The sequence below is a fragment of the Eschrichtius robustus genome, chromosome 1 (assembly GCF_028021215.1).
Source record: "Eschrichtius robustus isolate mEscRob2 chromosome 1, mEscRob2.pri, whole genome shotgun sequence".
NCBI lineage: Eukaryota > Metazoa > Chordata > Mammalia > Artiodactyla > Eschrichtiidae > Eschrichtius > Eschrichtius robustus.
The window spans coordinates 25,393,117-25,420,782 of record NC_090824.1 but is presented as its reverse complement, the minus strand read 5'-3'; the positions used below and the strand labels follow the sequence as shown (position 1 = coordinate 25,420,782).

Here is a 27,666-nt window from a genome sequence, read left to right as displayed (position 1 = left end):
CTCCCTGCATCAAATATATAAATGACCAAGTACTTCTTTTATCCTTTATCAACTGCAAAAACAAACAGCTCTCTAGGACCCCGGGAACAGAGCACCCTGTCACTGACGGGGTGTTGTTCAGGAAAAACTGAATGGGAGACATTACTCAAAATCACATAGAGCAGCAAATATCTTAGAATAAAAAATCTTGTAGCCATGCTCTCTATACATCCCCACAAGAGCAGGAAGGCTTCCTAAATTATTAAAAACTGAACAAGTAGGAGGCATAACGGAAGTCCCTCCAGCCACAGTGTTGTGTTGTGGGGAAGACACGGATCTGTAAATCCTGGAGCAAGGTTCTGCCTACCCGAGGCCACTGCTGGGTGGAGACCCTGGGGGAAGCCACTGTCACCATGTCTGACCAGGAGGCAAAACCTTCAACTGAGGACTTGGGGGATAAGAAGGAAGGAGAGAGCACTAAACTCAAAGTCATCAGACAGGATAGCAGTGAGATTCACTTCAAAGTGAAAATGATGACGCATCACAAGAAACTCAAAGAATCATACTGTCAAAGACAGGGAGTTCCCATGAATTCACTCAGGTTTCTCTTTGAAGGTCAGAGAATTGCTGATAATCACACTCCAAAAGAACTGGGAATGGAGGAAGAAGATGTGAATGAAGTTTATCAGGAACAAACGGGGGCATTCAATGGTTTAGATATTTTTATTTTTTATTCTTCTCCCTTAATCCTTTTTTATTTTTAAAAATAGTTCTTTTGTAATGTAGTGTTCAAAACAGAATTGAAAACTGGCACCCCATCTCTTTAAAACATCTGGTAATTTGAATTCTAGTGCCCATTATTCGTTATTGTTTGTTTTCACTGTGCTGATTTTTGGTGATCAAACCTCAGCCCCCTTCATATTGCCCTCTCCTTTTAAAAAATTACATGTGTGCACAGAGAGGCCGCCTTTTCCAGGACTGTGCATTTGCACGCTTGTGATAAATAACAGTGACTAATGCGAGTGTTCATAATGACTTTGCAATTGGCCCTGAAGTTCTAGCATGTGATCACTTCACTCCTGGACCGTGACTTTCAGTGGGAGATGGAAGTTTTTCAGAGAACTGAACTGTGGAAAAATGCCCTTTCCTTAGCTTAAAGCTACTTTTAAAGTCTGAGGGTCTGGACCAGAAGAACAGGAATATCAGGTTGGAGTCAAGATGACAGAGGTGGTGAGAATAATGACTAACTCCAAAGATGGCGTCACTGCAGAGAAAGCATTTTAAGACGAAAGAAAAACCTTGTTTGAAGATCTCAGAAACGTTCTACTTTTCATTAGCAGTTAAAGTTATTCATGCAGAAGTGTATACAACAGAACACTGCTCTTTTTGGTACTTTTTGGCCTGGGATATGGGTTTTAAATGGACACTGTCTGTACCAGCAGCTTCATTAAAATAAACAAAATATTTGTTAAAACAAAACTGAATAAGTAAAGGTAACAATGGGGGGAAAAAAACCTTTTCTACAAGTAGTAGCAAATATTTGGTACTTGTTAAAATTTTGATAAATTTTGCTTATTTTATGAATCTTACAAATGTATAGATACTGATGTTGATTTTCATGCCAACAGAAATATATTGATAATTAACAAGGTTAAACCATGAAGGAACTTCTACTTCATGATATATATATTTTTCACATTTAGATGATACTGTAGTGTGTGAGCTGGGCAGAAGAGGGATTAATCCTTAACTAGGTCCTAAAGTTTTCTTCGTTAAAGAATCAGTCTCTTCTTCATTTGTCCTTCTAAATCATCAATGGTCACTCTCTTTGAACAGCTCTAAAGTGAGGGGGCAAAGCAGCAGACAACGCTCTCAACTCTCATCACAGCACTTTCTAGATCAATAAATTATGTACTTGTCACAAGTATCCAGTCAGGATGCATCACGAAGAGCAGCAACTCATGGCCTCCTAGAAAGGAGCAAGAGGGACAAAAGAATGCCAGCAAACACACAAATCAACTGACCTTTATGGTCATCCTTAGTTCTTTAACTTCTACATGAACACCTGCAGAGATGTAGATGAAAATTAACATCATTATATCTAAAAATATCTTAAAATACCAAAAGGGACTGGAGAAGGAAGTAGTGGTGGAAGAGAGAATAGAGCTTAGGATGTAAAGAAAAACATCAGTGAAGCTATTTTTAAAACCACACTATGCTGGAACTTGAATTTATCTGTTCATGTTTTTCACATGATCTCAGACAAAGAAGGATGAAGTATCATATTTAAAAGTGTTACCTTGGGACTTCCCTGGTGGCGCAGGGGTTAAGAATCCACCTGCCAATGCAAGGGACACGGGTTTGAGCCCTGGTCGGGGAAGATCCCACATACCACGGAGCAACTAAGCCCGTGTGCCACAACTACCGAGCCTGCGCTCTAGAGCCTGCAAGCCACAACTACTGAGCCCACATGCCACAACTACTGAAGCCCGCATAATACCTAGAGCCCATGCTCCGCAACAAGAGAGGCCACCGCAATGAGAAGTCCGCGCACTGCAACAAAGACTAGCCCCCGCTCGCCACAACTAGAGAAAGCCCGCGCGCAGCAACGAAGACCCAATGCAGCCAAAAATAAAAATAAATAAATAAATAAATTTATTAAATAAATAAAATAAAAATTAAAATGTTACCTAAAACAAAAGTAAAAGAAATATTAGCTAAAAGGCAGGGCAGACTGACTTTAATAACACTTAAGTCCCAATTAAATGGCACTAGAAAATCTTCCCGTTAGATTTCCTGGAAATCTTCCCAGGGAATGGGAAAATAAATGTACCTTTCTGCTCCAGTGTACAGTCTTGTAAAAGGGATATTTATAAGGGACTTTCAGGAAGCAAGAGTTCAGTAACTTTGGAACACTGAAGCAAAATGAGTGGGAACTAGGTTTACCATCTTCTAGACCAGCCCCTGTTTTGCTAGACTGTCGACAAATATCAAAGTGCTCAGCTTGGGCGATTGTCAAGTTAATGAACATCAAAGCAGACAGCCTGCCCCTCCCTACCCTAGGGATACTGTTCTAAAGCAGCCCTTTGGTTCTTTATCTCCCTACAAGAATGCATACAAGTATTTGAATCTACTCTCCCATTATTACTACTGCTATTTCTCTCCTCAGCAACTAGAGCAACTCGTTAACACCAAGCACTGCAGTGAATTCCTTTCACAAGCACTTGTTTATCACCCTCTCCCTAGTAGTAGTTTAATCCTTTAATTTGTTTGAATGCCCAAAACTAGGATTTCCTGAGGACTGCCACAGGATGTGCAACAAGCAGCAGGGGCCAAGGCTTTAAGTTGTTGATTCAATATAATCAAGAACTTAAAAAAATGGTTGCTAACGCACAGCCAGAAACAGGGCCCTAAACAAGAGGAAGAAAAGAGGCCAAGCGCCTCTGAAATATTAAGGAACTGAGTTTTAAAGGGTGCCAGCTCACAATTAGGACAGAAAGGCTTAATTTGTCCAAAGACTGTCCTCCTGTCCTCCTTTGGTACTGGAACATATCACAAGCTACTTTCAGACAGAAATGAAGGGATGACGAAATATGCGTACTGTGGTCAAGCACCCATGGACAGATGAAGAGGGTTAGCAAATACAGCAATCACTGGTGAAGGCGAGGCTTGGAATTAAACTAGTTTCAGAGGCAGGAGGCAAGGCACTAAGTAAGAATTTCACAAAACTGATTAGTACTGAACATTTAGAAAAAAGAGTATATAGTGAGCAAAGCCTTTTGTAGGTTACGTACAAAATTTGAGAATCTGAATTAATAGGCCATAAAAAATACAAGTAGCATTAAAAAAAAGTAAAACAAAATAATTCCAACCAGCCTTAAGAGGCCTGAACATAGGTCTCTGAATCCTTAGTTGTCTCTTTTCCCTCCCCTAATTTGTTCTAACTTCACCTATGCCACTGATTCATTCAGCAAGGATCATCAGCTCTTTAGAAGGAAGCATCAATGCATTTAATTTCCAAAAACAATGAAAATTGACAACTTAACATCACCACCAAACTCCTGTTCCACAAGCCAATATTTCCCTTATTTTTCTTGTAAAAGAAACAGATCAAATATCTTGTCTTCCAATTTCCTTTCTTTTCCTCAATTACCACCAATCAGCAGAGTTGCTTTTGGTTCTCAATGATGTAAACGAGCTCAAGAAAAAAAAGAGACAGAGAGAATCCTCAAATCTCTTAGAAGTTAGTTTGCATTATTAATTGAGATTTTCTTTAAAATGCAGAGTCTAAGGCCTTGTCCACCAAGACTCATGGTCTGGTGGAACAGACTCGAATCCTCATTTTTAACAAGCTCTGAACTGTGGTGCTCAACCCTGGCTGCACGTTAGAATCATCTGGGGTGCTTTTAAATAACATCCTGCAGGAGCCTCACCCCCAGATAGCCATGGGTCTGCAAAGGGGCGTGACATTGGCATTATTACTAATTTTTAAGCTTTCCTGTGTGTGAGCAAGGTTAGGAACCACCATACTAAAAGTAACTTTGACGCAGGTGGTCCATGGACAAAGTTTGAGAACAGGGGCTTAAAAGAGTACACCTTAATGAGATCCTTCTGAAACTCATTCCACTGTCAACGTAGATAGCAGGCAGATACAAGTATTTAGATAATTTATTTTTTCTAAACCACAGGTGACAATTAAAAAAAAAAAAATCAATTGCTCTTCAAAAAGCTCTCAAATCTTAAGGAGAGCCTTAAGGAGGATATCTGGTTCTTAACTGAGAAGAGTCCATCTATCTTGTCACTTATTTATACATATTAAGTATCCCTGTGGCAATAAACTGCAATAAAGTTGATGAAAATCTAGGATCAAGTCTCCTAGATAAAGCCCTCAAAAATAATTCTGGGGGAGGGACTTCCCTGACAGTCTAGAGGTCAAGACCCTGTGCTTCCACCACAGGGGTCATAGGTTCAATCCCTGGTCGGGGAACTAAGACCCCACATGCTGCACAGTGCAGTCAAAATTAAATAAAAGAAAAAATAAAAAAATAATTTGGGGGGAAAAAAGCAATTCCAACTGTGTTAATATTGAGAAAGGGACTTCCCTGGTGGCGCAGTGGTTAAGACTCTGTGCCCCCAATGCCTGGAGCCCGGGTTCAATCCCTGGTCAGGGAACTAGATCCCACATGCATGCCACAACTAACAGTTCGCATGCCACAACTAAGGAGCCCATGAGCCGCAACTAAGGAGCCCGCCTGCTGCAACTAAGACCCGGCACAACCAAATAAATAAATAAAATAAATATTAAACAAAAAGATTGAGAAAGTTATTCCTCTTCAACAAACAAAACAGAGACTGGGCTATAAAGCTGACAAATTATAAGTGATGAGAAGAAATGGCCATTCATCTCAGCCAAACAGTAACTGAACAAATCAAATCATGGAAAAAAATCTTTAAAATTAATTTTATTATGAAATAAAACTAAGGTAGTTCACCCACTTCAATCTTAAAAAAATAACAATAATATGATTCACAGTAGTTTAATTAAGAGTTTAGTTCCCTTATATCATCTTACCACATCTTCTGCAATATGAGGGACATCGACTTCGGGGCTCCTTTCCTGTCCAAGGGGAACATCCTCAAACTCCTTATTTATGTTATGCATTAATAACAACATTCTACTAAATGAACAAGTCTACATTTGTTCAAAGGTTAGCTTCCAGCCTGCTGCCTGTGGGCATCTTAACAGCCAGCTTAAAACAAACTCTGAAACAAGACGCAAAAGGAGAGACCACTCTTGTGGCAAGAAATTTTTATTAGCACTTGGACTTGGAAGAAGAAATAGACAGACCGTGCTACAAAAGCTCTTGAGTATTCAGGATAGATTTCTCAAGCGGAGAGGGAGGTTAAAGGGGTTACTGATCCATGGAGAGGAAAGAGGTAGGCTTTCATTTGTAGGGGCGATTACTCACAACTAAACTTAGCTGTTTTTCTGAAAATTCGCAGACAAGAAATCAGAAAATTAAAAATAGATTATGAAGTGGATGGAGTTCAGGAAAGCTACATTCTACTTGAAGACAAAATATTGAGAAAACTTATCTTGTGTGTGAGCTCAATTTTCTCTACCTGTAAAGTGGTTATACTGCTTGCTGATTGCAGAAGGCTTAAGCCATTCGTTAAGAAGCCCTTTTTGCTAGATAATAAAGAGGCTACTTTACAGAAAGAAAATCTTTTTCTTTGATTGCTGGTAATTTACTAAAGTGATATATATTCCATAGGAAAAATCCATTTAGATAGAAAAATTAGTAAGAAACATAAAATCAATAAGATCTGAATTTGCTTCAAATAATTAGCTGGATTTAAGGAAGTTTAAGGGGGTTTTTGGGGGTGGGGGTGAGGGAGGAGGAGAAGGAAGGAGGAAAACCAAGAAAAGGGGAAGCTGAACAAAAGAAGAATTTATTTGTGGCTCTGAAACCAGTCCTTTCTGGAATCTTACCCCTACCACTAGACTATAAGCATTTTCAAAGGCAAGGATCATGTACTGTTCAACTCTGTACCCCTCAACAGCATACCCACCACAAGATACAGAGCAAGTGCTTGAGAAATGTTTGATAAATGAAGAATTAAATATTTCTCAACAGTGTTCTAGGCAGTAAGTTACAAGAAAGGAGGGATCTAATCTACTTTCCAGCATTAGATATACTGTTAAACTGTACTGTGGCTAAGAATTAAACTGTGTTCACTAGAAAACTTGATTTTTACTTAGATGAATCTCTAATAGTGAAATAAACAAATTACATAAAAGCAGATACATAATAATAAAGAAAAAAGTGGAACCCAAATATTCCTAGGCTCAGAAAGCATAGGGATTGGAAAGAAGGGTACCCAGGTTCAACCAAATGAAAAGCCCGCCTGCCAAAGGTAACAAGTGGATGTCAGCACCCCCTCTCCAGAAGCAGGAAATTCTCTTTATGACCACTCCCACCGCAACCCTCTCTCAAGACTGTTTTCTTTAACAGTTCTGCCCCCTCAGCATGGGGATCCTGGAATACTTTAAAAAAAAAAAAAAAAAAAAAAAAGCTTTAAAAAAAAGGATGGGCAGAGAATTTGAATAGAAATTAAAAAAAAAAAAAAGCTTCTCAGTTCTAATTAGCTTTTGACAGTTCCTGGGATTCTCAAGGTGATCATTTAACACCTCATTAACAAGTCTATTATAGGAATTCATTCAAATGAGCCAAACCGAATTTTAATTAAACCTCGATCTGCCCAAGGTATTCTTTTTCTTCCTCCTATGCCAACAGCCACCTGAATGAGCTCTCAGTTCCCTTCAATACTAAGAAGTACAAAAAGTGCAGTTTTCTACAAAGAAAGTTATTTCTGTCATCATATTAAAATTTATCTAGTAAAATGTACCTATCTAGTTTATTTTGTTCCACAATTTGGCCATTCTGGCTTAACATTCAAGTATACAAGCAATGTACTTTAAGAACCCATCCATTTTCTAATATTTCTCGATCATGTGTGTGTTCATTCATTCACCAAATTTATCAAAAGGCTACTAGATTTCAGACACAGCTAGGTGCTGTGCTTGTTATTAACTACACCTTTGGACAGAAATAAAATACATCAAAGCACAACTCTGGAAAATGGAAAAGCGCAATTTTAGTTCCTTTGGTCAGACATTTTGCCTTGATTCATAAATAGATCTTACAGCTAAATTTCTATTACTGTACGTGGATTAGTGACATGTGAAGTAAAATCTAGAATTTCAAATGTCTCGTGTAATTTGTCAGAATTTCCTAGGTCTCATTTTTTTCTACTCACCAGCCTGTTCTAACTCAGTATATCTACTCAAGGTACAAACACAATTCCTAACCACTGTTATCTTAGGTAAGACAGCTCTTAGGTGGTTTCTAGGTAAGACAGCTCTCATTATCTACCCATCACTCTAGTCACATGGCCCTCTCTTCTTTGAGAAAAGGATAGGAATTGGAGGGGAAATGTGGAAAAGATTGGGAGAAAGAAGAAAGGAGTGCTTACAAAGTAGGGTAGGGAAAGGATCTCAACTTCCCCTGCATGCTGCAGCTTTTCTGAAGGCTCTACACTCTTATCACCAAAGAATAACACGTCTTCCCACAAAAAAGATGAAAACATTTATCAATAATCAACCACAGACTATTCGTGTGTATGTTTAAGCCTTACTTTCAAACTTATCTTAGGCAGGATTTACTTTCATGTAAGTTATTAATGTACTCTGGAGTCTAAAACAAAAAGTTTTAAATATAAAAGTAACATATTCAATCTGGTAAAATAAAATTCTAATAGTACAGAAAATTATTAAAAAAAAAAAAAATAGAAGTTTCCCTCCTCCACCCAGCCACCTCCATTCCCACTCCCAGCAAGAAGCTCCAGGCTCTGTTTCTGGCTCTCTTCGTGGCTAGTACCAAAATGCTGAATAATAAACTTACACCTCTGCTGCCTCTTTCGTCAACCTTGGATGGTGCTTAGATAAGGCATCTGTACTCCTACTTTCCATGTTTCCTCCACTAATCACCACCACTTTTTGTAATATTACTATTTTAAAATTCTTCTACTGGCTAGTTATCTTTATAAATTTAAAGACTATTTCTTTCTTTTTTCTTATTTTTGGCTGCGCTGCATGGCTTGCAGAACCTTAGTTCCCCAACCAGGGACCGAACCCACAGAAGTGAAAGCACTGAGTCCTAACCACTGGACTGCCAAGGAGTTCCCTAAAGACTATTTTGTATTTCAAAATGTGTTGTTTATAAACTTAAGACGGTATCTACTGACTCTGAAGAGAAAAAATAAAGTATGAATACTAATAAGATACACAGGACTCAGAAACTTAATTCATTCAGGACAAAACCAAAAATTATTAGACATGCTGAATGTGGCAATAATAAACTTCATATACTCATTGGAATTATGCTATTATTAGCCAATTAGCTACATGTTAAAGAGAAAAAAATCAAAATTCAGTAACATAAAATACTTGAGATATACAGTCAAAATTATAATGAAGGGGGGGCAATAGAGGGGTGAGGGGTGGGAGGCACAAACTACTGGGTGTAAGATAGGCTCAAGAATGTAGTGTACAACACAGGGAATATAGCCAACATTTAGTAATAACTGTAAATGGAAAGTAACCTTTAAAAATTGTTTAAAAAATTAAAAATTTTTTAAATTAAAAAAAATCTTATTTACATTTAAAAATTGCAATGGAAAGGCTTAGAGATTTCATTATATGTTTAGTATTTTATGACTGGGACAACAATTGTAACATCTATCATATAAGTCTATTGATTGACTTACACACTTTGAAGAAAACATTGTGTTCAAACATTAAGCACTGGCTCTGTGAGACAAAATTATAAATGTGAGATATAAAGTTGTGAAACATGGCTTTTGGAAGGAAAAAATGAATCAGCACAAAGGTGTCATAAAAGACAGCATTTCAGTTTGTTGTGAAGAATGAACAGAATTTCAGTGACAGGAGGACGAGCATTCTGTCAAGAGGCACCAAATTGGTTTAAATGAGGGTACAGGAAAAGATGGTTAAGCTAAAATCAAACTATAGAGGATCTCAAACATCATATAAAGAATTGAACTTTATTCTGTAGGCAACTAGGAGTTACTAAAGACTGTTATTCTCTATTTCGGCATCTTTAGGCAGACAACAACAGAAGCTGTATGTTAGGAAGATTAATAAGTGGTACAGGAAAGACTGAAGCAAGGAGAAGGCAGTTATGGGTGGTGCAATTGTTTAAGGAACAGGGAGTCAGGGTCTGAAATAGTCACATGGCAGTGGGAATAAGCAGAAGTGACAGGCAGAATCAACAGATTTTGACTTAGACATGGGGAGACATGGCTACGATTTCAGGCCTACATAACCTGAAGACAGTTACATATTTAGTTGAGAAGATGAAGAGAGGATACAATGAGAAAAAGCAGCATAACTTCTGTGCTGTTCCTGTTAAAGATACGTAGGCTGAATCTTAATCATGAGGAAACACTAGATGAACACAAATTGAGGGATATTCTGTATAATAACTGGCCTATAATTGTTAAAAGTGTCAACGTCATGAAAGTCAAAGACAGACTGAGGAACTGTGACTGAAGAAGAGTAAAGAGACGTGACAACTAAGTACAAAAGGTGACTCTAAACCACACCCACAGCCTCAGGATGCTGGTCTGAGGAACAGACAGTAATAATGTATCATTATTAGTTACTGAAATAATTAATAACATGTTCATATTAGTTAATTAAATAACATATTAGTGTAAATTTCTTGCTGTGGTCGGTTGTATTATGGTTATGTAAGAAAATGCCTTTGTAGGAAGCACACACTAAAGCATTTGGGATGATGGGGCTTCAGATCAGCAACTAACTCAATTGGTTCAGGAAAAAAGTTTTTTTTGTGCTGTACTTCCAACTTTTATGTAAGTTTGTGATTGTTTTACAAATAAGAAAAAGATTTAAAAACATTATGATGAGGGGACTTCCCTGGTGGTCCAGTGGTAAAGAATCCGCCTTCCAAAGCTGGGAATGTGGGTTCGATCCCTGGTTGGGGAACTAAGATCCCGCATGCCTCAGGGCAACTAAGCCCACATGCCACAACTAGGGAGCGTGCACGGCACAAACTACACAGCCCATGCACTCTGGAGCCCACGTGCCACAACTAGAGAGAAGCCCTTGTGCCGCAATGAAGAGCCCATGTGCCGCAATGAAAGATCCCGCATGCCACAACTAAGACCGGACACAGCCAAAAATATAAATAAATAAGTAAATAAAATAAATATTAAAAAAAAATTATGATGAGAAACATCAACTCTGCCATATGACTACAGGTCTACTTCACAGAATTTAGGGACAAACATTTTAAATTACTGTGACCTGTTTTTCATAATTCTTAGTTCTCTTCCCCAGCCTCCAGTTCCTTAAAGCCAATAAGGAAAAGGAAGAACACCAAGGAAGATTAGAATGCTCCTGTTTTTCCCTACAATGTCCATTTGTTTCCAGAAGTTGCAGGAAGTTTCAAAAGATGAAATAATATATACATTTAAAAATAAAAGACATAGGAAAGATGATCGTTATACAGCAACAAGAGACATGCACTACATATCAACAAGGGTTCATATTGGGCCAAGAAAGAAGAAAATAAATACTTTTGTAGAGGTAATATATGAGCTCCTTAAGATCCTAAATCAGTCTCAAAAATGAAATTCTGCCTCAAATTTATGATCATATATAAAATGCTAACAGCTCCAATAACAGAGTAGCTTAGAGAAGATATATAAATTCATGATCTTAAAACATACATCCACACACACACACACAGACACAGACACACACACACACACCTTTCAAACACAGTATGTTCAGAAAAGTGAATCTGAGTCTCAAAGGGGTAAGGGTGTGGTAAGGAGATTAGAACCCATAGATGGTAGTGCAAGTGGCCCAGGGAAAAAACAAACCAAAAAATGCTGTGCTGTTCAAGATGGCGGAGTAGAAGGACGTGTGCTCACTCCCTCTTGCGAGAGCACAGGAATCACAACTAACTGCTAAACAATCGTTGACAGGAAGACACTAGAACTCACCAAAAAAGATACCCCACATCCAAAGACAAAGGAGAAGCCACAATGAGAGGGAAGGAGGGGTGCAATCACAATAAAATCAAATCCTATAACCACTGGGTTGGTGACTCACAAACTGGAGAACACTTACACCACAGAAGTCCACCCACTGGAGTGAAGGTTCTGCCCCACGTCAGGCTTCCCAACCTGGTGGTCCAGCAACAGGAGGAGGAATTCCTAGAGAATCAGATTTTGAAGACTAGAGGGATCTGACTGCAGCACGTCAGACTACACTCTTGGAGGGCACACAGAAAGTAGTGTGTGCATCAGGACCCAGGGGAAGGAGCAGTGACCCCATAGGAGACTGAACCAGACCTACCTGCTAGTGTTGGAGGGTCTGCTGCAGAGGAGGGGGGTGGCTGTGGCTCACCACGGGGACAAGGACACTGGCATCAGAAGTTCTGGGAAGTACTCCTTGGCGTGAGCCCTCCTAGAGTCTGCCATCAGTCCCACCAAAGAGCCGGGTAGGCTCCAGTGCTGGGTTGCCTCAGGCCAAACAACCAACAGGGAGGGAACGCAGCCCCACCCATCAACAGACAAGCAGATTAAAGTTTTACTGAGCTCAGGTAGGCTCCAGTGCTGGGTCGCCTCAGGCCAAACAACCAACAGGGAGAGAACGCAACCCCACCAACCCCACCCGTCAACAGACAAGCAGATTAAAGTTTTACTGAGCTCAGCCCACCAGAGCAACACCCAGCTCTACCCACCACCAGTCCCTCCCATCAGGAAGCTTGCACAAGCCTCTTAGATAGCCTCATCCACCAGAGGGCAGACAGTAGAAGCAAGAACTACAATTCTGCAGCCCGTGGAATGAAAACCACATTCACAGAAAGACAGACAAAATGAAAAGGCAGAGGACTATGCACCAGATGAAGGAACAAGATAAAACCCCAGAAAAACAACTAAATGAAGTGGAGATAGGCAACCTTCCAGAAAAAGAATTTAGAATAATGATAGTGAAGATGATCCAGGACCTCGGAATAAGAATGGAGGCAAAGATTGAGAAGATGCAAGAAATGATTAACAAAGACCTAGAAGAATTAAAGAACAAACAAACAGAGATGACCAATACAATAACTGAAATGAAAACTACACTAGAAGGAATCAACAGCAGAATAACTGAGGCAGAAGAACGGATAAGTGACCTCGAAGACAGAATGGTGGAATTCACTGCTGCGGAACAGCATAAAGAAAAAAGAATGAAAAGAAATGAAGACAGCCTAAGAGACCTCTGGGACAACATTAAACGCAACAGCATTCGCATTATAGGGTTCCAGGAGGAGAAGAGAGAGAGAAAGGACCCAAGAAAATATTTGAAGAGATTATAGTCGAAAACTTCCCTAACATGGGAAAGGAAATAGCCACCCAAGTCCAGGAAGCACAGAGAGTCCCAGGCAGGATAAACCCAAGGAGAAACACACTGAGACACACAGTAATCAACTTGACAAAAATTAAAGACAAAGAAAAATTACTGAAAGCAACAAGGATAAAACGACAAATAACATACATGGAAACTCCCATAATGTTAACAGCTGATTTCTCAGCAGAAAATCTAGAAGCCAGAAGGGAGTGACATGATCATACTTAAAGTGATGAAAGGGAAGAACCTACAACCAAGATTACTCTACCCGGCAAGTATCTCATTCAAATTCAACAGAGAAATCAAAAGCTTTACAGACAAGCAAAAGCTAAGAGAATTCAGCACCACCAAACGAGCTCTACAACAAATGCTAAAGGAATTTCTCTAAGTGGAAAACACAAGAGAAGAAAAGGACCTACAAAAACAAACCCATAACAATTAAGAAAATGGTAATAGGAACACACATGTCGATAATTACCTTAAACGTGAATGGATTAAATGCTCCAACCAAAAGACACAGGCTTGCTGAATGGATACAAAAACAAGACCCATATGTATGCTGTCTACAAGAGACCCACTTCAGACCTAGGGACACATACAGACTGAAAGTGAGGGGATGCAAATGGAAATCAAAAGAAGCTGGAGTAGCAATACTCGTAACAGATAAAATAGACTTTAAAATAAAGACTGTTACAAAAGACAAGGAAGGACACTATATAATGATCAAGGGATCAATCCAAGAAGAAGATATTACAATTATAAATATGTATGCACCCAACACAGAAGCACCTCAATACATAAGGCAAATGCTAACAGCTGTAAGAGGAAATCGACAGTAACACAATAATAGTGGAGGACTTTAACACCTCACTTACACCAATGGACAGGTCATCCAGGCAGAAAGTTAATAAGGAAACACAAGCTTTAAATAACACAATAGACCAGATAGATTTAATTGACATTAATAGGACATTCCATCCAAAAACAGCAGATTACTCTTTCTTCTCAAGTGCACACGGAACATTCTCCAGGATAGATCACATCCTGGGTCACAAATCAAGCCTCGGTAAATTTAAGAAAACTGAAATCATATCAAGCATCTTTTCTGACAATGCTGTGAGGTTAGAAATTAATTACAGGGAAAAAAATGTAAAAAATACAAACACATGGAGGCTAAACAATACATTATTAAATAACCAAGAGATCACTGAAGAAATCAAAGAGGAAATCAAAAAATACCTAGAGACAAATGACAATGAAAACACAATGATCCAAAACCTAAGGGATGCAGCAAAAGCAGTTCTAAGAGGGAAGTTTATAGCAATACAATCCTACCTCAAGAAACAAGAAAAATCTCAGACAAACAATCTAACCTTACACCTAGAAGAACTAGAGAAAGAAGAACAAACAAAACCCAGTTAGTAGAGGGAAAGAAATCATAAAGATCAGAGCAGAAATAAATGAAATAGAAACAAAGATCAATAAATCTAAAAGCTGGCTGAGAAGATAAACAAAACAGATAAACCTTTAGCCAGACTCATCAAGAAAAAGAGGGAGAGGACTCAAATCAATAAAATTAGAAATGAAAAAGGAGAAGTTACAACGGACACTGCAGAAACAGAAAGCATCATTAAGAGACTACTACAAGCAACTCTATGTCAATAAAATGGACAACCTGGAAGAAATGGACAAATTCTTAGAAAGGTATAACCTTCCAAGACTGAACCAGGAAGAAACAGAAAATATGAACAGACCAATCACAAGTAATGAAATTAAAACTGTGATTAAAAATCTTCCAACAAACAAAAGTCCAGGACCAGATGGCTTCACAGGTGAATTCTATCAAACATTTAGAGAAGAGCTAACACCCATCCTTCTCAAACTCTTCCAAAAAATTGTGGAGGAAGGAACACTCCAAAAATCATTCTATGGGGCCACCATCACCCTGATTCCAAAACCAGACAGAGATACTACAAAAAAAGGAAATTACAGGAAAATACCACTGATGAACATAGATGCAAAAGTCCTCAACAAAATACTAGCAAACAGAATCCAACAGCACATTAAAATGATCATACACCATGATCAAGTGGGGTTTATCTCAGGAATGCAAGGATTCTTCAGTATACGCAAGTCAAACAGTGTGATAAACCATATTAACAAATTGAAGGAGAAAAACCATAAGATCATCTCTATAGATGCAGAAAAAGCTTTTGACAAAATTCAACATGATTTATGATAAAAACTCTCCAGAAAGTGGGCATAGAGGGAACCTACCTCAACATAATAAAGGCCATATATGACAAACCCAGAGCAAACATCATTCTCGATGGTGAAAAACTGAAAGCATTTCCTCTAAGATCAGGAACAAGACAAGGATGCCCACTCTCGCCACTATTATTCGACATAGTTTTGGAAGTCCTAGTCATAGCAATCAGAGAAGAACAAGAAATAAAAGGAATACAAATTGGAAAAGAAGTAAAACTGTCACTGTACAGAGCTCAATATACATTCTCTATACACAGAGAATCCTAAAGATGCCACCAGTAAACTACTAGAGCTAATCAATGAATTTGGTAAAGTTGCAGGATACAAAATTAATGCACAGAAATCCCTTGTATTCCTATACACTAACAACAAAAGATCATAAAGAGAAATTAAGGAAACAATCCCATTCACCACTGCAACAAAAAGAATAAAATACCTAGGAATAAACCTACCTAAGGAGGTAAAAGACCTGTACTCAGAAAACTATAAGACACTGATGAAGGAAATCAAAGACGACACAAACAGATGGAGAGATATACCATGTTCTTGGATTGGAAGAATCAGTATTGTGAAAATGACTATACTACCCAAAGCAATCTACAGATTCAGTGCAATCCCTATCAAATTACCAATGGCATTTTTTACAGATCTAGAACAAAAAATCTTAAAATCTGTATGGACACAAAAGACCCCAAATAGCCAAAGCAGTCTTGAAGGAAAAAAACAGAGCTGGAGGAATCAGATTCCCTGACTTCAGGTTATACTACAAAGCTACAGTAATCAAGACAGTATGGTACTAACACAAAAACAGAAATATAGATCAATGGAACAGGATAGAAAGCCCAGAGATAAACCCATGCACCTATGGTCAACTAATCTATGACAAAGGAGGCAAGGATATACAATGGAGAAAAGACAGTCTCTTCAATAAGTGGTGCTGGGAAAACTGGACAGCTACATGTAAAAGAATGAAATTAGAACACTCCCTAACACCATACACAAAAATAAACTCAAAATTGACTAGAGACCTAAATGTAAGACTGGACACTATAAAACTCTTAGAGGAAAACATAGGAAGAACACTCTTTGACATAAATCACAGCAAGATCTTTTTTGATCCACCTCCTGGAGTAATGGAAATAAAAACAAAAATAAACAAATGGGACCTAATGAGACTTAAAAGCTTTTGCAAAGCAAAGGAAACTACAAACAAGACAAAAAGACAACCCTCAGAATGGGAGAAAATATTTGCAAACGAATCAACAAAGGATTAATCTCCAAAATATATAAACAGCTCATGCAGCTCAATATTAAAAAAACAAAAAACCCAATCCAAAAATGGGCAGAAGACCTAAATAGACATTTCTCCAAAGAAGACATACAGATGGCCAAGAAGCACATGAAAAGCCGCTCAACGTCACTAATTATTAGAGAAATGCAAATCAAAACTACAATGAGGTATCACCTCACACCAGTTAGCATGGGCATCATCAGAAAATCTACAAACAACAAATGCTGGGGAGGATGTGGAGAAAAGGGAACCCCCTTGCACTATTGGTTGGAACGTAAATTGATACAGCCACTATGGAGAACAGCATGGAGGTTCCTTAAAAAACGAAAAATAGAATTACCATATGATCCAGCAATCCCACTACTGGGCATATACCCAGAGAAAACCATCATTCAAAAAGACACACGCACCCCACTGTTCATTGCAGCACTATTTACAGTAGCCAGGTCATGGAAGCAACTTAAATGCCCATCGACAGAAGAATGGATAAAGAAGATGTGGTACATATATACAATGGAATATTACTCAGCCATAAAAAGGAACAAAATTGGGTCATTTGTAGGGACATGGATGGACTTAGAGACTGTCATACAGAGTGAAGTAAGTTAGAAAGAGAAAAAACAAATATCGTATATTAACACATATATGTGGAATCTAGAAAAATGGTACAGATGAACCGGTTTGCAAGGCAGAAATAGAGACACAGATGTAGAGAACAAACGTATGGACACCAAGGGGGGAAGTGTGTGGGGGGGTGATGGGGTGGGTGGATGAATTGGGGGTTTGGGATTGACATATATATACTAATATGTATAAAAGAGATAACGAAAAAGAACCGGTTGTATAAAAATAAATAAATAAATAAATGCTGTGCTAATTGTAGCTTATTTAAAGCCTCTAGTCCTATAATTCTTTGAATTATTTGAAACTGAAACAGGAGGAAAAAATAAGTAAAAAAGGAAATCAAGTTCCCGGTGACTCTTCGCTGTCTTTAGCCATCTGCAAGGGAATTCCATTGCGTCGGCATCCTGTTTGGTGAGAAAAGCTTATGGAGTGGCCCCACAGGAAGGACTGTTTATGGCGAAATAAGTTTACACAACAGAGAAATTAAAAACATGCAATATATAAAACTATTATGTCTTACAAAAAGGAGAAAATATTACGTCAAAAATGAGCTTTTTCAAATAGTGCTTAATATTTGTATGCCTGGTAACAAAAGTCAGAGAATAATAGTAAGGACATGACAAGAAAACCAGCTTCTTACTTCTAATATTCCCTTAAACCAACATTAAATCTAGGACCAAGCCCTAACATTACATGATCTTTTCCCCTCTCATTCCTAAATAGAAATCATATGTGAGATATTTGCCACAAAGTAAAGAAAGAGTTCTTCCATTTGCAATATCAGCATTATCATGTAACAGTCTCTTCTGTTCATATATGGGTTACACTTTCCTTCCCCCATTCCCAACTCACAGCGCTACTGAAATTCACTGAAAGAAAAACACTGGTATAGGTCTTAGGCAAATCTGACTCTTTCTAGCAAATTTGTTCAAAATATAATCATGGGTATATTATATTCTGTACTTTTCATGAAATCTGAAGGGCCAGTAAAATTCTTAACCTATCTGAAACAGCCCACAAGCCTGCCAATATTAAAAAGCCCACAGAAACTATTCAAGAATTTGAGTTTGATACTAGACAAGGCAAGAGAACCAGTGTGTCTGTGTTTTCATACCAACCTAACACCCCTGCGGGACAAGACTCTCCCCGCTGTCCTCACCTCACTCACTCACCCTCAGGCACTCTACCTATACTATTATGCTCCTGCCACAGTGGCCTTCTTACTATTGCTGAACATGGAGTCACCTACATCTCAGGGCCTTCTAGCCCTGGATTTTCAGGGTTAAATTCCCATGTCTCTCAAGTGCTCCATAAAATCTTACCGTCTCAATGACCACCCTATTTAGAATTACAAACTGCGTCTCCAGAACTCCTCAACACCTACCTTTCTGCTTTTTCCCAGAGTACTTACCACTTTCTAGCAACTGTATAATTTATTTCCCTTATTAGAAACCCCGCAAGGCAGGAATTTGGGGGTATTTTATTCTTTGATGAATCAGCACCTACCACACACTGCAGGCACTCAAATATTTGGTGAATGATTAATAAAACTTCAATTTTTCTATGGTACAGTAATCTCTGGGATTAATACAACAGCCCACTACCCTCTACAGCCCCAGTAACCCCCAAGTATACACCTCATTCAAATGATCTGCTTGGATGCCCACTGCCTATGGATTCTGATTCACAGAGTCTAACATGTAGCGAGATACTCAATGTTTGTGGAATTAATGACATTCAATCTTCTGAACATATGAGATTAAGTTTCTCTTAAGGTAGGTGACTTCTATTATAAAATCACACTCAGATAATTAATTGCAGATACCTCTATTTTAAAGGTCACCTTAAGCCATAGTCAAAAGGCTACTGACTGGTTCCACCTTTTTTTCTTCAAGGACAATGAAAAGATGCATTAAATGATGTCATAAAAATAAGCATTGCCTTAACCCACTCAAATCTAAAAGAAATCAGGCCAAATTTAAATAGGATCAGGTAGCAGGCTTTATGAGAAGTGGTTAGATTTTTATTATCCTCTATTCTGGGAGAGAAATAACGTAACCAGTAGAAGTCTGTCACACTAATTAAAAGTTTTAGGGACTAGTTTTAAAATATATTATCTAAAGGCTGGTAGTGGCAAGTTTTAAAAACGGCCACAAATTCTTTGACCTGACTCCCATTTGCGGTGGAGTCTGATTCCCTATGCCCTGCAATCTGGGCTGGCCTTGGTGACTTGCTTGTTAACAACAGATCACAGAAGGTCATGGGGTTTCAGCAGGTTCTTTGGGAATGCTTGCTCTCTGCAGGGTCCTATCTGGATACCTGGTCACCACGCTGTGAGGAGCCCACGCCACATGGAAAGGACACGTGAAGGTGCTCTGGTCAACAGCCTCCGCTGAGCCCAACCTTCAAGTCACTCCAGCCCCGGTGATGTGTAAGTGAAGAAGCCTCCAGATGATCCCAGCGCCCAGCCATCAGAGTCTTCCCCAGCCGCCTGGGTCTTCCAAGTTCAAGCCCCAGACATTGTGGAGCAAAGACAAGCTATCCCTGCTGTGCCCTGACCGAATTCCTGACCCGCAGAATCTGTGAGCATAATAAGATGGCTGTTGTTTCACACCACTAAGCTTAAGGGGTGGTTAGAGAGGCAACAGATAAACTGGAAAATGAGTGCTAACCCAAAGTCTATATCTAATTACCATATTTCATTTGCTGTCTACCAGTAGAGCCTAGATTTCATAGGCTCTATAAGTCATTTATCCAGAGGTCACGCATCACATGGATCCATGCTCTAGGATAGGGCAAAGAAATTATCCAAGGTAATTTTGAGAGCTGTTACCATTCGTTTTTCAGTCACCTAAAACTGTGTGCTGAATCAACAAGCCTGATGCACCTATGTCAAATAACTAGCTAAGTGCTAGGTATGTACATATATATACATATCTGAGCATAGATACACATACATTTACATATATGAGCATATATGTACACTCAGGTCAAAGCATACTATTTCTAGTAATACCTTATATGAGAGAGAGGAGATAACGTTGTAGCTTTGTTAGCAGGGAGCTTCTCACAAGGCTCCATGCGGTATTCACGACATTAATGAATTATATTCTTCCCCAAGGAATCAATTTATGAAACTGAAAATGATCAACACTTCCAAGAGATAACAAGGATGCATGTACCACAGATCAGAAAAAATACTAAGGGAAAATTCTGATTTAAGAAAACAGGCTTAAATCAATGAAAATGAGACATACTACTTTTTTCTTGATTTTCAATGCAAATCAGATCAACCTTACCATAAAATATTATACAGCTGAAGAGTCGAGCGCTCAAGGCTGATAACATGAAATATTGCACTAGAGCAAAAGTGATTTCAGAAGCATTAAAAGAGCAAAAAGCAAATGTATGTCTCACACTCACAATGGAGATTCTTCTCAAAGTGAAAAAACAAAACAAAAAAACCCAATTGCTCCCCCTTTATTATAACTTTTCTGTAGTCAACACTGCCCTCTAGTGATATAAAAGTCAAATATCAGAAAGCGAACATCGCTGTTGGTTCACTTGAGTATGTTTTAGTCAGAGCATCTAGTTTGGACTACAAATCCCACCAAAGACAGAATAAATAGATTCAGGATGACCTTTATTATATACTGTATGTTAAATTAGAAACTTTTTTAAAAGGCATTAAATCAAGGACACTAATTCATGGAAACAGCAGCTTTTAAATACTATGGGAACAAAACATCGTTACACAGTGAATTACATCTTCACATAAAATTATGGAGTTCAAGAAAGACCCTGAAGACTTATCACCTAAGATATGAGAATACGTAGGATAGTGAGATTAAAGCCTCACCATCTGTATACAAGAAAATTCAACAGGAAATGAGCCAGGCTAGTTCTCATGGTGTGTGTAAACACACTGAAAAGTGTCCGTAGAAACCAAGACCTCACATACCTGCCAGCTCTGCCCATTAGTAGACCTGACTCCTCCTTTAAAAGCTCAAGAAAAAGAGCACTTTTGGTTGCCAAGTATTTACTGAGCCCAGGAAATTTTCCAAGAAAAGAAAGACTTACCAAGGGTGGTGCCATCCTGCCCCATGATGCACTTCATAGAAGTGATGATCTGCTCCACAACAGGTGGTGACAGTGATGTGGCGTACACTGCACTATGAGAATGTGTCCGCAGATAGTCGATCAGCTCCTGGGGAGTTCACAGAAGCAAGTCATTAGAGGCAGTGCGTGAATTCACTGGCAATGTCACTGCCTACCTCCCAGGTGACAGAAGCCTCCTCCCTTCAACAGCACTGGAATAGGGACATCAATCTGAGACACGAGATCAACCAATATGGTCAAAGCACACTGTCAGCAACAACTGGGTCAGACACACGGCAACATCCTTAGGCTTTGTTTTGTTTTGTGTTTTTGGCTGTGCTGCGCAGCTTGTGGGATCTTAGTTCCCAGACCAGGGATTGAACCCGCGCCCTCAGCAGTGAAAGCGAGGAGTCCTGACCACTGGACCACCAGGGAATTCTCTTTCGTTTTTTAAACATGCCACAACATGAAAGGAAGAAAAACTAGCTTTAAAGAAGACCTCTAAACTTAGAGAACATATCACTTAATGTTATAAACAGCTCTGCAATGCTAACAAGAAAGCGTCTGAATTGCTGTTTAGATACAACTTACTTCTAAGTATTACAGAAAATATCATTTGCATCTTATCCCATGCCTGCAAAGCCCAGCCTTACATTCCCGAATAAGAGACAGTTCTCTAATATCAATTTTAAAGACACTAAATGTCCTCTCCAGATACACAGAGATTTATAAAATGATATAAATGTGGCAAAAGTTAAACAGAAATTCATTGGGTCTTTCATAAGGACGCTAAAGCCATCTCACTGAATAAAAAAAAAAAACTTGTCTGTCAGTCACAAAAATTTCAAAACAATCAGTTGTATATCTCTATTCTCTGATACCTTTTAACTTCACTAAGTCTTTATATAAAATGTGCACACAAAGAAGCTTATGTTCCAGAACCAAAACAGGAGACACAAAATGCAGCCAGAAAACAGTGTAGATACTAAAAATTGTACAAAACCAAAAAAACCATAAATACACTGTACCTCAATGATCTCCCAGAGTATTATTTTTCTATCCTTTTGTTTAGCAACAAATCTTACCAAAAAGCAATCAATTCTCCAAAGTGAGCCTGGTCCTTTTAAAAATTGAAGTAAATATCTATTGAACTTGACTAAAACCACTGATAACGGGGTTTCTCTAAAAGACAATGAATTATTCAGAGGAAGTCCATGCTTTAAGACTCCCAGCGTCAAATTTTAAAGAGGAATTTAAGGACATTTATTTAAGGACATTTAAGCACCTACCATGTACTATGTACAAATACTTCAAATACATTGTTTTTTTCCTAATACTGGAGAGTTTTTTAAAATAACAGTTTTATTGATATACAATTCACATACCATAGTATTCACTTTTTCAAAGTGTATAATTCAGTGGCTTTCAGTATATTCACAGAGCTGGGCAACTTTCATCACTATCTAATTTTAGAACACTTTCATTACCTCAAAAAGAAACCTCATACCCATCAGCAGTCACTTTGCACTTCCCCCATCTCCTGAGCCCCTGGCAACCACTAACCTATTTCTGTCTCTATGATTTGCCTATTCTGGATATATCATATAAAATAAATACTTTAGCCTTTTGTGACTGACTTCTTTAATTTAACACAAGGCTTTCAAGGTTATTTCTACGTTATAGCATGGACGTGTATTATTTTTTAAACCCTAACTACAATCTTGTAAGCCAGGCACATTTATCTCTGTTTTCCTGATAAGGAAATGGAAAGGTTAAATACTTTGCCCAAGGTCTCATGAAGTTTGGGAAATACTCAAACCTAGGGCTCTGTCTCCATGGTTGAACCATTTCCACCATGCTACATTGATTCTCAAATACCCCAGAGTTCATTATGTAATTTTTGAATTGGAAAATACAATGCCTTGTTAGTACACCAGAGCTAGCAAAGTAATCTTTTTTCTTCCTGTCTTGATGCTCACCCAGGATGCATCTGAATCCAAGGGCAGGGGAAGAAACTGGTCTTCTATCCCCCACCGGTTCCCATGACATCCCCACTACGTTTGAAATAGTGAGCACAACTCAAACCCAATAGAAGACGATGGCAAACAGGCAGCACCACTGTGTGTTCTTTCATACAAGAGGGTATTCTGTACTCAGACCAGGATGTAGTTTAGAACGAATAAGAAAACAACAAACAATGAACAGAACCAGCTTTTAGTTTATCAGAGTCACTCACCAGGCAGCTGAAGTGTGAAGTGTGCTGGCATTATACGCCTAAATCACAAACAAATTTAGGATCTCCACATCCAAGTTTGGGACTCTATCTGCTAAACCTGAGTAACCAAATCGAAATCTAGTAGCCAGTACCTTTATGAACCTTAACTGCTTGATTCTCAAGGCCCATTTACCTTCTTGCCTCCGATGTACCCTCCAGAAGCACCAAAGCTCTTTGTGAATGTTCCCATCATAATGTCCACATCCTCAGGATCCAGGCCAAAGTAATCCACCACACCTCGTCCTGTAGGGCCCAGAGCCCCAATGCTGTGAGCTTCATCTAGATACAAGTATGCCTTGTACTTCTTCTTAAGGGCAATCACTTCAGGAAGGCGAACAATAGATCCCTCCATGCTGGCCAAACAGGGTAAAAAATACACACACTGAGACTTCTTAACTCTCAAAAATTAGGAGTTGGACACTTTATTACTATTAATTTTTTAAGTTTACTGCCTTTTTAAATGGTCTGACAACTCTGCCTGTGGGGTTTTTTTTTGTTTTGTTTTGTTTTTTTAGCAGTTTTAACAATTCTTTATTTCCTTGGGTTCATACTAACTCAGGTTAACTTCCAGACAACTTTAGAATAAAAAAATTTTCCCGAGATATATTACAACTGTGGTCCATAATCTTCTCATTCAGTCTCAACAATACCATTGGAACCAAGTTGCAATCTACATTATTAGTCTTCTACATAAAACATGTAGCAGTTCTTAACTTACTTTTCCAGTATATTTTATAAGGCAGTTCTGTTATTAACTCACTACTCTCTTCCAGCACTTATTAAATCTTTGTTCATTAATAGACTGCAATGGTTTTTTATCCCCCAAAGGAAAAAGAAAGGATTAATATTTATTGAACATCAACAAGGTGTCGAGTTCACTACACTAGTTTTCCATATTCAGAGCTACAACAAGATTTGGGAACAAGAAAAAATAAGATTACCCGCCGAAGGCTAAACTACAAAGCAGCACGTGGTGAAGGAAATTATCCAGCCTTAAAAGAAGCATGCCTGTGGTTTTAAACTGGCAAAGAGAGACGATGCCATGGCTAGGCAGCCGTCTAAAGGAAAGGAGACTGGACCTTTTAAAACAAACACCAGGATACAAGTGATCTTAATTCACCACAGAGGGATAGAGGTCACAGTAGATTCTTCTGAAGTTTGTAATTATAGGCAACATTAGACTTTGCATCACATTGCATGTGTAATTAAAATTACATGAAAGAATAAAAAACATTAGGAGATGAGAGAATAAATGCAAGGGCTGCAAATAGGTAAGCAAAATAAAATATTTCTTAAAATTAAATGGCATGTAATTTGTTCTGACATATTAGAAAACATATTCCAATTCTTGCCCCTATGTATAAACCCCCTCTACAAACAGTGGAAAAATAAAGGAGCCAAATAGAAAGGAGATCTGGAGATCATACAGCATGATGGAAAGAATAAAGAAGAGCCAGGTATTTTAACAAGTCAGAAACCCTGTCTCCTTAGTTTCCAGAGGGGTCTAGATTAGTGTCCCCTTCAGCTTAAAACTTCTATGACTCCATAGGGAAAATCAGACATAAGAATAATAAAGCAGGATTACCTATATATTCCCTCCACAAGGATTAGAATTTTCTTCCAGGGCCTTCGTGTCCGAGGTTGACCATAAACAATGGCATCTTTCAACAACTTCTCTAGGCTTTGCATATCTATGGCACACAAAAAATAATTTCAGCACAAAGTATCTTCCTCTTTGCTAACTTTATCCCTAAAATGCAAATATACATTTCTTATTCAGGAAGTGTGTCTCAGATAGCAAAGGACATTAACATAATTAGAAATGGGCAGAAAAAGACAGGGCCAAATGGGTAAGCTACTGCTGGCTTGAATTAAAATCTCATCTAGAATGTAACAAGTGTTCAAAACCACAGAAACTCGACTAAATGAGTGTGGCACAGTAGATTCAGTTGGTTAGCATGCTTATGAAATGACCAGTGTTTCATGTGAAATACCTTGCCATTCAGTTAGCTTTGTTTGTATTTATAGAATCAACTGTATCTTTAATCCTAGTGAGTCATTCAGAAGTAAATGCATAAAGAAGGCTGAGCAAGAAAGTGTGAATGAACTACTACAAATACATACACCTCCTAAGAAGCAAAACATGGGAGAAAAACTTCAAAGTGTACACCCCATTTCCTTTCACCTAGGATATATTCAATAAAAGCCTGCTAAATATCTTTATCTTGGTAGTGGGTTGAAAATACACCAGTCTGGGCATGCATGAATCTATGTGTTAGCAAGCCTGGCCATCAGTTGAGATTGTTCCATGTCTGACTTGACCAGCTGCCTGTCCCCAACCAAGTTCTTCTGGCTCTGTTGGTCATTAAGGTGGTTAACAGGCCCAGGAAACATTTGGTTAGTACCACTATTAATGAGGAGCATAATTTTCCTGTTAAAGATAAATGCTTTGAAGACCACTGTTACCACCACTACAGACTTCATACTTAAAATATCTGCCCTGAAACAATGCCCCTACGAACCCCCCGCCCAAAAACCTATGCAACATTAAGTCTAGGGTGTGTTTATAAGGGGTGGGAGGCATCCCATCATAAATCTGATTTTATATTCTTTACTGCTCATCACTGAAGGAAGGGGTTACAAACTTATATGAATTTGCTCTCTTCATAAAAGAAGAGAGCAAATTGGTAGAAAAGAGAAATAAGATAATAAAAACACATACTACAAACACAAAATGGCCAAAAGCTGTGACTGTGTTTACACCTTTGGTTATTCATAACAAAACAATCTATCTGCTATCTAACCTAGAGATAGGAGATGCTCCCACAAAGTAAAAAGTCTCATCTGAAGCCACTAGTCTTGCTGCAGAGGGCGTGTGGCAAACAGCAGGAGACAAGTAAAAATGGACTCATTGTTTCAGTTTCCTCTGCTTATATACAGAAGGGAAGGGAAAAATAAACACTGATTCAAAATTTTAGATGAAAGGAAATATCTATGGAATGCTTGACCATATTATCTACTAAGGAAAAAAAAATTCAATACCTCTCTCATAGTATACTCTCCAAATCCCATGTAAATTAAAGATTTAGATAAAAATGGGGAAGGCCATTACACAAAATCCAAACAAAAGTCTTAAGACAATAAATGTGACAACATAAAGATTTTAATAAGTCTGCACAGCAAGACACTAAAAACAAAGCTAAAAATAAAAAATATTGGAACATAACGGCCTCTTATAATCAGTAAAAAGAGAAACAGTTTGAAAATGGCCAATTTACAAAGAAATACAAAGACAAAAACTCTGTATAAAAAGTTGCTCAACACTTAATAATCAAAGCAATAGAAATTAATATGTTATTGGACTTATTAGATTAGAAAAGATTTTAAATGATGCATAATGGCCTATGTTGGCCTGTGAGTAGAAACAGTCACTATTTTTGAGTTGAGTTGTTGTGTAAAAATTTGTACCATGTTTGGAGGCAATCTGGAAAAGCATAGCAAATTTATACCATTTTAACCATGCATTCTAAAGACTGCTGGGAATTTATCCTAAGGTACTAATCAGACCAGTGAGCAAAAATGTGAATGTTAAGTAGTACTGTTTCTAGCAGAAAAATTCAGAAACAACCTGGATGTTCAAACTGAGGGATGGACTGAATAAGGGCACTGCCTGCCACCCTGGCATTACGGGAGGAGGCCAGTCACACGTACTGCCAAAGTTTCCGATGTGTTGCAAGAAAACAGCAAGTCACACAACGGTGTTTAATAAATCCCATTTACATAAAACAAAATACTGTATATATCATTCTCACTGTAAAACATTTTAGACAAAACAAAGACAAAAAGGAAGAAAGTTATTACCATCCATAAACCTTCCAACCAGAGGCACAGACCTAACATTTGGGTGTGTATTCTTTTAGACTTTTCTCTATACATGTACACAGTTTGGTAAATGATGATATTGAACAGTTTGGTAATCTTTCCTCTCTACATGAGGGTTTTAACTTGGAAAGTTATGCATTTTTATTGTGATTATTTTAATAATGCACAAAGATATTTCCATTTAGGGAGAAAGGTCTGGCTTAGTGCCACTCTTCTCCGTGCTTTTACATCACCTGT

The 27,666-nt window shown here is 38.3% G+C and overlaps 2 protein-coding genes across 2 annotated transcripts in view; one reads left to right on the top strand and one right to left on the bottom strand.

Annotated features, from left to right (window-relative positions):
- The window catches only part of SPTLC2 (serine palmitoyltransferase long chain base subunit 2), a 117,021-nt gene that overhangs the window by 46,927 nt on the left and 42,428 nt on the right, over positions 1-27,666 (bottom strand). The window contains exons 7-9 of the mRNA XM_068541985.1: positions 25,133-25,238; positions 23,681-23,900; positions 21,255-21,381 (exon numbers count right to left, since the gene is read on the bottom strand). Of these exons, the coding sequence (XP_068398086.1) occupies positions 21,255-21,381; positions 23,681-23,900; positions 25,133-25,238 (453 nt within the window). The remainder of the gene's footprint in view (positions 1-21,254; positions 21,382-23,680; positions 23,901-25,132; positions 25,239-27,666) is intronic.
- LOC137762049 (small ubiquitin-related modifier 1-like) lies at positions 393-19,542 on the top strand. The gene is made up of 2 exons (XM_068539380.1): positions 393-690; positions 19,478-19,542. Exons 1-2 carry the CDS (start codon positions 393-395, stop codon positions 19,540-19,542), a joined length of 363 nt encoding a protein of 120 aa, XP_068395481.1.